The 14,916-nt window shown below is 43.0% G+C and overlaps 1 protein-coding gene across 1 annotated transcript in view; it reads right to left on the bottom strand.

Moving 5' to 3' along the window:
• LOC126355383 (probable tubulin polyglutamylase TTLL9) overlaps window positions 1-14,916 on the bottom strand; it is a gene marked incomplete at its 5' end in the record, with an annotated part of 93,589 nt that overhangs the window by 54,572 nt on the left and 24,101 nt on the right. The window contains one exon of the mRNA XM_050005678.1: window positions 3,247-3,353. Coding sequence (XP_049861635.1) covers window positions 3,247-3,353 — 107 coding nt within the window. The remainder of the gene's footprint in view (window positions 1-3,246; window positions 3,354-14,916) is intronic.

The following is a 14,916-nucleotide window of genomic DNA, read 5'->3' as shown; positions in this document are numbered from 1 at the left end:
TAATCAGGTGATGATAAAATAGAAACAATATAACGAATACAGAACGTAAACAACTGCAACATGCATAAGGGTAGACAAAAATTATCTTCGTTTTTTTCAACTTAACGGATTTGCAAGCACATTACGACAAATGGTTAATGTCCTCAGAATGGGGTGTGACCAACTGTGGCAGCAAGATAGGCCTGACAACGATTGGTTATGCTATGAAAGATGTGACCAGTCTCATGTTGAGGCAATAACGCCCTTTCTTCCTGGAGAGTTAAATTTTGTGTATGTTCCTATGGGACCAAACTGCTGAGGTCACCGGTCCGTAGGCTTACACACTACTTAAACTAACTTACGCTAAGGACACACACCCATGCCCGAGAGAGGACTCGAACCTCCGACGGCTGCAGCCGCTCCAACCGTGGCAAGACGTCCGAGACCACGCGGCTACCCTGCGCGTCCCTGGAGAATTGCTCGCAGTCTTGAAGAGTGGTTGGTGGATACTGACGTAATGCAAGCCGTCTCCCCAGTGCATCCCAGTCATGCTGTTAGTCGCGATAGCTGAATGGCCAATGTGACGGACTGCCGTCCTCAGGAGCCCGGGTTCGATTCCCGGCTGGGTCGGCGATTTTCTCCGCTCAGGGGCTGGGTGTTGTGTTGTCTTCATCATCATTTCATCCCCATCCGGTGCGCAGGTTGCCCAATGTGGCGTCGAATGTACTAAGACCTGCACCAAGGCGGCCGGACCTGTCCCGTAAGGGGTCTCCCGGCCAATGACGCCAAACGCTCATTTCCATTTCCATCCCAAACATTCTCTTTGAGATTCAGAGCGGGAGAACGAACAGGCCACGCCATGCGTGTATTATCTTCCGTTTCCAAGAAAACTTCAAGAACCCGCGCTCTATGAAGTCGAGCATTGTCATCCATGAATACAAAGTCTGGGCCCACAGCACCTAGGCGCTTCATTCCCTATCCGCGCGACTGCTACAGTTGCAAGTTCGAATCCTGCCTCGGGCATGGATGTGTGTGATGTCCTTAGGTTAGTTACATTTAAGTAGTTCTAAGTTCTAGGGGGACTGATACCATCAGATGTTAAGTCCCATAATGCTCAGAGCCATCTGAAACATAACACCTCGCAACTGCAAATGAGGTTCCAAGATCTCGTTGCCAGCCGCGATGGTCTCGCGGATCTAGGCGCGCAGTCCGGAACCGTGCGACTGCTACAGTCGCAGGTTCGAATTCTGCCTCAGGCATGGATGTGTGTGATGTTCTTAGGTTAGTTAGGTTTAAGTAGTTCTGAGTTCTAGGGGACTGATGACCACATCAGTTGAGTCCCATAGTGCTCAGAGCCATTTGAACCATTTAGCCAAGATCTCGTCACGATACATTACTGCAGTTAAACCTTGTCGATTCACCCATACAATATCATGAAGAGAGGTTCACGTGGTAAGCATAATCTCTGCCCACATCATTAAGGATCCTTCTCGACACAAGTCTCTTTCCACAACGTATAAGTCTTTAAGTCGTGGCCGGCCGGGGTAGCCGAGCGGTTCTAGGCGCTACAGTCTGGAACCGCATGACAGCTACGTTCGCAGGTTCGAATCCTGCCTCGGGCATGGATGTCTGTGACGTCCTAAGGTTAGTCAGGTTTAAGTAGTTCTAAGTTCTAGGGGACTGATAACCTCAGATGTTAAGTCCCATAGTGCTCAGAGCCATTTGAGCCAACCCTGAATCGTGTCCCACGTTTCCTCCAGATGCGAATCCACTGAGAATGACTCTCCACACTAAATCAGTGCGCGTCTGTGTAAACAACTTTGGCCCACTGTTCGACCATCGAGGTGACATGTTGATGACCCCACTCTAGACGTTTCCTTCTGCGAAGACATACCAGAGGTAGACATACTCCGACGATAAAGGCCACTCTGCCTATACAACACGTCCAGTGGATGCCACGAGCTGACCTGCCAGTTGCGGTGTGGCACAAAGGCGGTACTGCCGTGCCCTTACAGCCAAATAACTGTCCTCTCTTCTAAAGTCATACGTTGTCGGTCCTGCCCTGATCTTTTGGAAACAGTTTCGGTCTCTATACACTGTCGGCATATCAGAGAAATAGCAAAACGATTCACACTGAACCATCGGACCGCATCAGCTGGCGACTGTCCTACTTTCTTTCTTTCCCTGGCCCTTCACCGCAGAGAGTCTGGTAGGCATCTTCTCTGTGCCATACTGCACCGTCTGTGACTGAGCACACAGCGATTGTGGATGTGGGGCTACCCGGCAAACTCTACCTCGTTTTATAGGTGTCCTGGCTTCATCACTGGCACGGGTGTCCGTTGACCGTAATGCGATATTCCGCGTAGAGCACGATCGTACGGACATCTGTTGCCAGTCTGTATGATTATATCGTGAATTAGACACAGGACGGGGAAATAGCGGCTTGTTGCTTTAATTTTGGACATCAGTGTACGCAACGTGCAGATAATTATGAAGATTTTTTTCCCTCAGTGCTGACATGAGAAAAAAGAAGGTAAAATCTAGCAATCTAGCCTGCGAAAAAAAAATAATAATAATAAAAACTGCCGTTGTGGTCGAGCGGTTCTAGGCGTTTCAGTCTGGATCCGCGCGACAGCTACGGTCGCAGGTTCAAATCCTGCCTCGGGCATGGATGTGTGTGATGTCCTTAGTTTAGTTAGGTTTGAGTAGTTCGAAGTTCTAGGGCACTGATGACCTCAGATGTTAAGTCCCATAGTGCTCAGAACGATTTCAACCTTTTTTTTTTTGCAAAAAAAAAAAGAAAAAGAAAAAGGAATCCTGAGCAGCATGCCAGATTAGAGTCGATACTGAAACGAGAATAAATCACTATTTGCAGAAGAGAAAAAGGAGAAAACACTCCACATAATGCAGTGTTCGCTTCTTAATATTTACAAATGGTTCAAATGGCTCTAAGCACTATGGGATTTAACAACTGAGGTCATTAGTCCCCTAGACATAGAACTACGTAAACCTAACTAACCTAAGGACGTCACACAAATCCATGCCCGAGGCAGGATTCGAACCTGCGACCGTAGCTGTCACGCGGTTCCGGACTGTAGCGCCTAGAACCGCTCGGGCACAGCGGCCGGCTTAATATTTACAGATTAATGAGTCACCTGACAGCAAATTCCCACAACCAGAGCGACTCTGGTTCTATAGACGGCTCTGCCGCCTTCTGCCAGCAGTTTGTAGATACGAGTACAGTAATGTGTGTCGCTGCGGACTGACCTCTTGAAGAGGAAAATACCACGCCCCTGGCTGCCGGTGACCGGTTTGACGATCCAGATATCTTCTGGGTTCTTGCGGTGGTGCTCTGTGAACATCTTGTAGTCACCCTGCGAACAAATAAAATACGGGAGCACACTGAGACCATCCGAATTCGCAGGGAGGGACGCTGTCTGAAGCTGAGCTAGTCCGCTTTGTGTACTCCAAGAGAGAGCTCCTGTCGACATTTTAGCGGCTTGTATAAGTTAAACATTTATTTATTGGATAAATGAATTAAAAGCATTTTTGCATTTATGTAATTCTTTTGTAATTTATTATAGTCACATACTTACTGGTAATAGTAAAAACATTTTACAATGCTACTGGTTTTAGGTGTCAAGTATAATGGTACCATATTTAGATTCGTTGCCCCCTTAAGAAGTGAAACCCTCAGATTGAGAACCACTGCTCCGGGCGACGATGACATTTCAACTACAGCAATTCCCCGTCTGGGACTATGTGGTCGCGCCTAAGAAAATGAGTCTGCTGTGATAATTCAGTTTAACTTACATGTTACTATTATCCTGGACGTAAGCAATACTGTGATATACTAACCGTCTCATACCAAACATAGCAGAGGTTTAATTGCACAATGTATGTTTTTTGAGATTCAATAGAAATCTGATTTTGTTCACATTAAATTTGCGAATGTTGAATTCGGTCTTTCGAAACTGTTTCAACGCAGGAGATCAAACGACCGCTGAAATGGCCGGTATTGCCGCCTGCTTAGCTGGGTGGGAACGTGCTCGCCTTCCATGCAAGCGGGCCCGGATTCGATTCCCGCGCGGGTTGGAGATTTTCTCCGCTCGGAGACTGGTTGTTGCGTTGTCATCATCATTTCATCCTCACCACCGGCGCGCAAGTCGCCCAGTGTGTCGTCGACTGAAATAAGACTGGCACTTGGCGGCCGAGCGTCCTCGGATGGGGCCTCCCGGCCAACGATGCCATACGCTAATTTAATTTCAGAAACGTGATAGAAAAGCAACTGCAATAGCTTAACAGTCGAAAGGCATCTGGACCAGATGCGATAGCTGCGTGATTCAACGGAGACTGTGCGGAAGAACTTGCCCATCTTGCAGCAGTAGTGTATCGTAGGCTGTTGCAGCAACGAAGGATACCTAGCGACTGGAAGAATAGCATACGCCACATGCGTTTTCAAGAAGGGCCGTAGGACCGATGCACTTAGTTATAGATCTATATCGTTGAGTTCAATCCATTGTAGGATTATGGAACATGTTTTAATGTCCATGCAGTATGCAGTATGAGTTTTTGGAGGAGGAAATCTTTTCTAGAAAAACCAATATGGATTCCGTAAGTAGGGATCTTGGGGAACCAAAATCGCTCCGCTCGTGCATGAGATGCAGAGAGTTGGTGCCGGGTTCCTTGACTTTCGGAACTAATCGGATTCAGATCCGCACGGTCGTTTAGTGAACAAAATACAAGCTTAACGAGTATCGGACCAGATTTCTGACTACATTCAGGACGTTCTAAGAGACAGAACTCAGTCCGTTATCCTTAGCGAGCCAAGTCGACAGATTTAAAAGTAATTTGTTGAAGAACCCAAAGGAATATCATAGCTTCATTAAAGATCACGCTATACGAGGACGTGTCGAAAAGTAATGCCTCCGAATTATTACGTGAAAACTCTTAAAACGTTATCAATAACCTACATATTTTTTTCTTATGTCTACGCATTTCCAACCCTCTGCCTATAGGGGGCTTTGAATGTTAGACTGCAACATGTGGATGTGTAACGTAACTATGACGGTGCGCAAGAAATAGCGTGCTGTAATCGAATTTTGAATTCACAGATTTTGTCAGCACATGGAGCACCCTTTTCTTCAGCATGACAATGAAAGACCACACTCGAGCGGTGCAAAATCTGCAACAATCCGACGCCTTGGGGTCACTGTTAGCGATCATCCTCCATACGGTCCCGACATGGCCCCCTCCAGATTTTCATCTGTTCCCAAAACTTAAATAACACCTTCGAGGACTTCATTTTTATTTTGATGAAGCAGTGCAACCACAGGTGAGGTTGTGGCTCCGTCAACAAAGTCCGATATTCTTCAGTGACGGTATCAACAAACTGCTTTCCTGTTGGGAAAATTGTGATCGTCGCCAGAATCAGTATGTTGCGAAAAAAATATATAGACATGACGAATAAAGATGCGGAATGTTAGTAACGTTTGTTTTATTTAAAAACCTCAAAGGTTTGCACGTAGAAAATTCAGAGGCTTAGCTTTTCAACACGCCCTGATCTGCAGGATAACGTCGGAAACCCCGCGAGGTTGTTTGCTGATGATGCTGTGGTGTATGGGAAGGTGTCGTCGTTGAGTGTTTGTGGGAGAATACAGGACGACTTAGACAAAATTTCTAGTTGGTGTGATGAATGGCAGATAGCTCTCAATGTATAAAAATGTAAGTTAATGCAGATAAGTAGGAAAAATAAAAACTCGTAATGTTCGAATACAGCATTAGCAGTGTGCTGCTTGACAGAGTGACATCGATTGAATATCTGGGTATCATGTTGCAAATGGATATGAAATGGAACGAGCATGTAAGGACTGTAGTAGGGAACGCGAATGGCAGACCCCAGCTTATTGCGAGAATTTAGGGAAAGTGTGAATCATCTGTAAAGGAGACCACATATAGGACACTAGTTCGAGCAGTTCTTGAGTAATGCTCGAGCGTTTGGTATCGGTAGCAAGTCGTATTGAAGACTTCGAAGCAGTTCAGAGATGGGCTGCAAAGTTTGTTATTGGTAGCGCCGAAGTAGCGCAGAGATGCTTCAGGAAGTCAAATGCTAATCCCTGGAGAGGAAAGCGACCTTCTTTATGAAGAACACTACTGAGAAAATTTAGAAAGTCGACATCTGAAGCTGACTGAAGAACGATTCTGCTGCCGCCAACTCATATTTCGCTTTAAGGATACGCAGATAAGACAAATTAGGGGTTGTACGGAGGCATAAAGACAGCTGTTTTTCCATCGCTCCCTACGACTACTTGCGGAGTATGTACGCAAATGTAGATGTGCATGTAGATGTCGATTTACGATGCAGTTGTCCACCTAACGCCTAAGGAATGTAGCGAAATGCTGGAAAATCTGCAAGGAGCAGTGGTTGGTCCAGGAACTCGCAGTTGACCCTGAACATAAGTAAATGTAACAGAGTGTGCACAAACAGGCCGAGAAATTCACTACTGTACGATTACACTATAAAAATACCTAGGAGTAACCATCCAACTGTAAGAAAAAAACAGACGGTAAGCTAATACTCAGCGGAAGAATCTTAAGGAAATGTAATTGAGCCACAAAAGATGTGGCCTACGAAATATTTGTATTGTTCATAGCTCATCAGCTTGGGATCCTCACTAGGATTGCATTAATAAAAGAGACCCCTCACGGGGTGGGCGTGAAAGCACTATAGAGATACTCTACAAAATTCAGAGGCAGACGGTACAAGAGAGGCATTGTACATCACGGAGGAGTTTTCTACAGAAATTACGAGAGAGTACGTTCCGGGAACAATTGAGCAACATGTTAATTCCTTACACCTACGACTCGCGAAATGAACACAGCAGGAATGTCCGAGACGTTAGAGCTGATACGGAGTATTATCACAATCATTCTTCCCACTCACCGTTCGCGAATATAGACGGAAAGAGGGGGATCGGATAGTGGTAGCAGATGTACGCTCCTCCACACACCGTAATGTGGCTTGTGGAAATGCAACGCCGATATACTGTGTAAATCGGAACAGTGCAAAAGCTGCAACAGCAGCATCAGCTCCTGAACTGGCTCATTAAGCAGCAGCATCCATAACCGATCCAAGTGGCCTCACAGCCGCTGTATTTTGGCCCCATGCTTCAATATTCACATGATTTGAAAACGTTCAAGGAGGCTGGAGGCTATACATATGCGGTCTACGGCAGCATTTCGAACTATACCATGTAACTTACCAGCAAAGACAGAAAGTTCATTCATGGGTAGATCATGCAATTTTTCTCCTGTTAGTCAAACCAGGTACTGTCCGAGAACCGTATCAGTTACGTCCAAGAAAATGTGTGTTTTTTGAGCCCACATTATCGAAGTCAGACCAAGATTATTACATCTAGGCTGAGACCTCATCAAAGTCGAAAAGTCATAAGCAACTGTATCATACGAGGGTAGCAGAACTCTAACACTAACACTGTTTTTACTTGTAGACAATGTCAGATTTCATAGTCAGATTTTTTAAATCATAATGTTGTGTAGAAATATACGCGTCAAAGGAATCTCGCACGAAGAATTAAAATTTTGGGGTCTCTTATTAGAAGATGTACTTCGAATCACACAAACTTTCGAACAAGCACAGACTACGTGTAGTGAGATTCAGCAGGAAGTGGAAGCTCCAGAATTTCACTCACAAAGCCAGTGCCACTTGCCCACATTTTAATCTGAACATTCACATTAAACACAAAAGTGATTTCCGTGCTAGAAACCACGTTCGCAGTAATCTAGACTGAGTAAATAAAGAAATATGCCGAATGTCGCAACACATTCTACAGGGTGATTTTTCGATGTCTAGAGAATATCAAACGACGTACAGGCAATGTTGAAAGGAATCGATAAGCAATGTAACATGTTTCACGCAAACCAATATTTACGGAGTTAATTTGCCGTGGTTGAGAAACGAAGACTCTAACATACGTAAAACCAACAAGTTCTTACACTAAATGGTCGTGTTATAAAGATTTCATGAAACTCTTCTGTCTAAAATAAGCATATTGGTTGCAAAATGCTTAAGTAGCGAGTCATATGAAAGAGGGTCGAAACTTCGTAAACACCGTATTTTCTCCGGACTTGGGCAGCAGAGCTACTTGGCGAGTTCCGTCTGGAGAATGGGGCATACTTTCCCTTGTACGTATTTGCTACTTAATGCCCACAGGGGACCAAGAAACGCTTCCCGCATATTGCGACCGAGAGTATTTCAGCAGTCAGACCAGTTTTGCCTTTATTAACTAGGCAACATCAGGGGATGTCAGTTTAAATTATATCTGACTTTTTGACGACTGTACTGCTTTCACTCATGAGGTAAAGGCATTAGAGTAGTTTCCGTTGTTTTGGGTGTTATTAATGTGTCCAAGTCGAAATTTCCGTGTCTCACTACAGATTTACTGTGGTTATCGTCACTTTAACAGTGAACAAAACTTCATGCGGTGTATCGTGCTGATACCTATAGTGAATCTATAGTGTCAGACACAGTATACGCAGAAAATTTAGTGAAACAAGGAAATTTCGGCTTGGAAATGTTAACAACTCCCAAAAGAATGGAAAAAATGCGACATTCAGTCTGTTACCACACGAGTGAAAGCTGTACAATAGTCCAGATTCTTTAAATGCGAAATGCGCCTCAGTGATTAAGTTCGTTCAGTAGCAGCATAAAAAAGGCGTTCTGATCGATACAAATTATATAGCTCCTGCGGAAAATGGCCCTGTGCTAGAAACTTGTTAAACAGGAAGTCTCCTGTGCGAATGTCTGTTCCGACCTAAGGCGATTTCCGTAGTCGTTTCTATAAACGAAAACCTTTTAGGTTAACTGTCGACAAAACTGTTGGTGACACAAAAATCTGGACTTTCTGCAGATTACGTTTTACCGGGAAGTTACTCTGCACAGCGCAATGTCGCGATAGACAACGGCCAACTCTGATCGTGTTTTACGACTAAAAATGAATCCTTCCTAGCGCCTTCCTATCAGTTAATCGAGTTCTAATTATTTGGGACTCATATGAACTTGGCATGGAAAAACATGTCATAATAACACTTCACAGACATTTGGACATGTAGCTAGTGTTTTAGCAAAAGGACGACATAACGCAGAAGCAAGCTTTGATTCCGGAAGTACTTGAATAAACTCCTTGCCGACGCAGTACTGATCAGGATTTCACGAGCCTCATAAGTTTTCATGGCACTTCTTTTTCGCGACAAAGAGATTGACGTGAGTTGTGTTCTGCCACTGATTCCGACGACTGCTAGTGAACCCCATTCGTACGCAGGTGCAAACACGAACCTGGAAGTAAATAACGACGTGGGCTTCAACGTTCTTGCTGAGCGCTCAAAAACGGTTACACAGAACTTGCATGCTCGCTCATGTAATCTGCGACCGCATCGTTCTGCACTGCTAATTATCTACGTCTACCTCTATACTCCGCAAGCCACCTTGTGGTGTGTGGCGGAGCGTACTTTGTGTACCACTGTCACTGCAGTTACCGACTGTATCTGGTGCTACAGACAAGACACACAGATTTAGTTTGCGAAGACGCGTGAAATGGCAGCTTAAGCTTCTGTAGAGATTCTCAGAAATCAAGGTAAGATCCCGAAGAATACTATGTGGGTATCAGTGGATTCAAAGGCGGTTAACATGTTGAAAAGAGGATTTTACATATTTCCCTTTTCCTACTAGACTAAATATCATTGATTACATATTTGACAAACCAAAAAAATTTCGAACATTGGTAAATTTGTGACCGACAAGGAATCAAACATAAATTTCGAAGCTGAGAAAGCAGTATATTGTCTAACGCTCCATGTGGACATAAAATAAGATGGCATCATAGTGTGTGGTTCTAACTTGTTTGCATCCCTATTTTGCAAATTTATCACTAACAAAGTTTTCATTTCTATTTCGTAAGGGAATGAGCAGAAATTGGCTGAGTGAAACTACTGCAGAAATTTACGATGGTGATTGTAAAAGTAAAGAACGTTAGTTTGTTCGGACATTTGTAATCAAAAGTAATTGCCGTTCAAGTCTCAACATATACCGCCGCGCTCTACATGCGATCCTATGCCTTCTGCTTACTTATTTGTCACTAAGTTGTTGAAACAGACACTAACGTTCCTTTTCAGTTCGTTATAATTTCCGTATTTCTTTTCGCCCAAAAATGCTTCAGTTCAGGAAATGAAAGATGGCTGTAAGGCGAATGTTCAAAAACTTCGTACTTAAATTTCCAAATCAAACCCTTCGTCAACGCAGCAGAATGTGGCTGACTGTTGTCGTGAACAAGCACAGTGCGGCTGGACAAGAAGACACGCCACTGGTTTGTGCGGCACCGCATGGCGTAAGTGGTGTAGGGTCTGACGATCGATCGCTGGTCTACGCTCTCTCCTCTACCCGTAAATTCGATGAATAACACTTCCTTTAGAATCTAAAACACTGTGCCCATAACATTATTTATGCTCAAAATTAGTTTGCTCCTTTCGGTTTTATTGGGGATGGTGAACGAAACCATTCTGCTCACTGACGCTTTGTATCTGAACTTCAATGCAAAACGTTGTGAGGAAAGTCGGTGCAGATCTCTTCCGTTGTTTTTTGTGCTCATCTGTCAAAATCCGAGGAACCCAGCAAGCGCACTCTTCTCTCTAGCCTAAATCATCTCTAACAATTTAACAGAGAACTGATCGTGAAATTTCAGAAAATCCCAAAATAGTGAGAAGTTTACGCTGTTAAATTTTCCCTGCATCATTGATATGAGCTCATCAGCCATAACAGAAGATATTCCTGGTCGTTCTTCTTCATGAAATTTCTTTCGCACGTCACTAACCGTAATGTACCATTAACGAACTCAACCTTCATTCATCGCATCTCGATAAAGTTCAGATATTGATGTTTAAATTTCGATATAGCAGACTTTCTCTGCATCTAGAACCCAAATTGCACTATAAACCTCGAAATTGGTGAGATTTTTAATTTTAACACGGTCCTAAAATTTTGTTTACCATACTGACGCTAGTAATTAAGAATCTACGCAATACGGCAGTGGCATACGATTGGAATTATGAGGCTCATCGGATCAAAACTATCTTTACTTTTATAATGGCCGTCGAATATCGCCAGTTATATATTTACACTTACTTAGGGTAGCATTTTTAACCACGGACGAACCACTGCCGTCATCTCGTTATAATCATCTGCTCGGTTCAGCCTGTGACGTAGAAACCGATCTTGCATGTATTGGTTAATCTTTCACAGCAAGTGTGCAAAATCCCACCAAAATTCGCAATTATGACCAGTGAATCGTCTGGAAATGCTCACATGAATCATGCAGTCATAAAAATGTATTTAAAAGTATCATAATATTTAAACCAGACCCAACATTTAAATTTATGTTTTATGCTAACTGTAATATAGATCCTCGCCAGATTTATAGAAGCCGACTCACAAATTACTGACGACAGTATCTGAGTATCAGATATTCCGATTGCGGTGGCCGCGACTGAATACCTAGCCCAGCTGTTGAATCGGCAGTTTCGAATCTCCCCACAGAAGTCTACATGACGCCTCGATCAGAATTCATTTATCACCTCAGTTCTCTAGACCTGGACGTTGCTTTTGGAACTCTGATAGCGATTATTGCTGTTTAAGGTGGTCCAGGTGTTGTTCATCTGTACTGATTTATGTCCACGTTACCTATAGTTATAGCTTTCACTCTCACCGTTGATTTCGGTTATAGACTTAGGGACGATATTTTCATCCAGTTCGCAGCAGTGACTTGCCTAGTTTGTGTCAGGCTAGGGCACAAAATTCGTCAACTCCATGTGAACTTTAGCGGAACGACATGATGTGGAGTAAATATTACTCAGAAATTGCGAACTACGAAGAGATACTTGTAAACATGTGAAGTTAATGAAAAAGCTTACAACTAACATTAGGGAGAGCTGCCCAATAAAAGACAGACACAGGTCCAAAATAGTTTGAGTATCTCTGCACTAATAAGAGAAGTCTCTCGGTTCTAAAAGGAATTCGGAGTTCCAATTGTATTTACAGGGTGACAATTATTGAACTAAATGAAAAATCTTGCATTAGTTACAAACTAAGGCGCGCACACACTTTATTCAACATGTAAATGTCCCTAGTGATATTCGGTTTTAAGTTATGACATGTTCGATATACCTGCGGCGCAGACGAACAGAGAGACTCTGCATGACACGGTGAAGTGTCGGAACGTCATTGCTGTTGATGACCTCCTAAATGGCTGTTTTCAGCTCAGCAATAGTGTTGAGGTTATTGTTGTACATCTTGTCTTTAACATAGCCCCACAAAAAGGAGTCACGTGTATTCAGATCCGGAGAATGGCGGCCAATCGAAGTCCATGCCAGTGGCCTCTGGTTATTCCAGAGCCAGAATGCGGTCCCAAAAGTGCTCCTCCAGGACATCAAACACTCTCCTGCTTCGACTGGATTGAGCTCAATCTTGCATGAAACGCATCTTGTCGAAATCAGGGTCACTTTGGATAACAGGGGCGAAATCTTCTTCCAAAACCATGGTACCGTTCGATAGTCACCAAGGAATATCGCAACGATTATTCCGCGACTGGACATTGAACAACAGACAGTCACACGTTGAGGGTGAAGATACTTCTCTATCGCGAAATGCAGATTCACAGTCCCCAAAATGAGCCAACATTGCTTATTGACAAAGCTAACCAAATGAAAGCGGGCTTCATTGCTAAACCAAACCATCGACACCTTAAATACAGCTGGAGGAATTTCTTCATTTTTAATATAAATTTATACCAGCTGATGTCCCACTGTCCTCCATTTCAACTATGGATGTACGAAGTGTTACTCTTAATCTGCCTACAATCGTACTTTAAAAATGTACATGAGGTTACCAACAAAATGTGTGAAACAATACGGAAAATCACAATACGCACATTTGCCTCAGAATCACACTTTTGAGATGCAAAATCAAATGCCACTTGAATCACATTCTAGAATTCAGTAACGTGTTTGTTAGGAATATTGAAACATTGATTGATACACTGTAGCAGACAGCTGGTTATGAATAACTGAATACATTTTTATTACGAAAATTCCTATTTCCTAATTTAGTTCAAAGATGGTCAGATAGCTCTGAGCACTATGGGACTTTACATCTGAGGTCATCAGTCCCCTAGAACTTAGAACTTCTTAAACTTAACTAACATAAGGACATCACACACATGTGTGCCCGAGGCAGGATTCGAACTTGCTACCGTAGCGGTCACGCGGCTCCAGACTGAAGCGGCAAGAACCGCTCTGCCACTGCTGCCGGCCCTAATTTAGTGTAGAAGTCACTGAACAAAATCGTAGGAATTCTTTTACCGTTTTTGGATATATTTTATACCGTCGGAACAAATATACTTCCAAAGAGTGTACGTATTATGTTGTTTTTGGTGGAATGATCATACATTCAATGTATTTACCCGCAAATGAATCATTTGCTATTGTTGCGTTCTTATGAGCTCTCCAGGAATCACATAGTAGTATACACTTCTAGTTATTTGCGACATTGTAATTAACAACATTTACCAAAAAGGATTTTAAATGGTCTTGTGACGTTTTCCTACATGTGCTAGCTTCCAAATGTATGTTTGATGGAAGATCGTCTTCATAACCTTTTTAACTTTGGGGCCGGAATTTTTTTCCTGAAGACAGTCTTTTGAAGTGTAGACTCATTGAAAACCTAACATCTGTTGTAAACTATGAATTGTATTGCGTGTAGACTCGACCAAGGTATCTGTTGATTTTTCCCTTTCTCAGACAGTGTCCCACCAGAAGTTGATTTATAATTAAATCCACTTTGATCAGTGTTCCTAATGCAGTGTGACTGTGTCTGGAAACTTGCAGTTTTCTGGGCCCCAGAACAACAAATATCTTGGTCCTCCTGTACATCTCCGTCTTCCATTAAAGCACTGACCTGTCTATGGCACATTCTGTATTATTTTTTGAGACGTGCTAAGAAATTGCAGAACATTTAAACTTGGTGTGATCAATTTCTCCTACAGTTTGGATCGCTCAAATTTGAGATACCAGTACTGTACACCTTTTCCTTCATTCCTTGCTATGTCAGATGGGGTAGAACACGTTGTTTCATCTCCAGTCCTTTGATTGCCTTGGTCCTCGAAATGGATATTTATTACGTCTTTCTTCCTCCGCATAATCAAACATTACTTTGATGTTCGACGTGCTTCTTATCGATGGATGTCTCTTCAGTAACGGGTTGTAGGTCGCACCTTTATGTGGAGGTGTATGATAATCATCATAAATACGTTCAAGATTTTCTTCCGAAAATTTTATGAAAATACTAACAGTATAAGATTTCTTTTCTGGTAAAGGCTCATCGTCATCAGAACTTTTAGTTTCTCTTTGAGGTGTACTGTCTTCCCTACTGCCAGTAGGATTACATTCTTGAACACGATTAATCGTGTTATCATCTATAAATTAGTTTTCTTTATCCAGTGTCCTTTCCAATGTAACATCAGTTGTGCTGTCAAATGAACATTCATGTTTCTGAATAACCAGATTCATCAAAAACGTTGCGAAAGTGTCATTATCCTGTGCTACATTGTCTTCCGTTGGATAACGCCTTCTTAAGTGGGATGCCACAATACTTAAAATGTTCCAAACTTTAATTGTTTCGTTCACGTTTGCAATACATGTATGACAATACCGACACACGTATACTAAAATCGTCAACTACTTGCTTGTGTAGCTGACTGACTGTCTCGTTAACCCCCCTCAGCTTTCCTCCAAGACCGCAAGCGCTGTTGTGAACAGACATAGAGCAACATAATCGCACGTCGTCGGAGGCATGGTTAGAAATGTGAACAAATG

This window comes from Schistocerca gregaria, chromosome 3, assembly GCF_023897955.1.
Source record: "Schistocerca gregaria isolate iqSchGreg1 chromosome 3, iqSchGreg1.2, whole genome shotgun sequence".
In the NCBI taxonomy this organism is placed as follows: Eukaryota; Metazoa; Arthropoda; class Insecta; order Orthoptera; family Acrididae; genus Schistocerca; species Schistocerca gregaria.
Note: the sequence above shows the minus strand (reverse complement) of the source record. Positions and strands in the feature narration are given on the sequence as shown.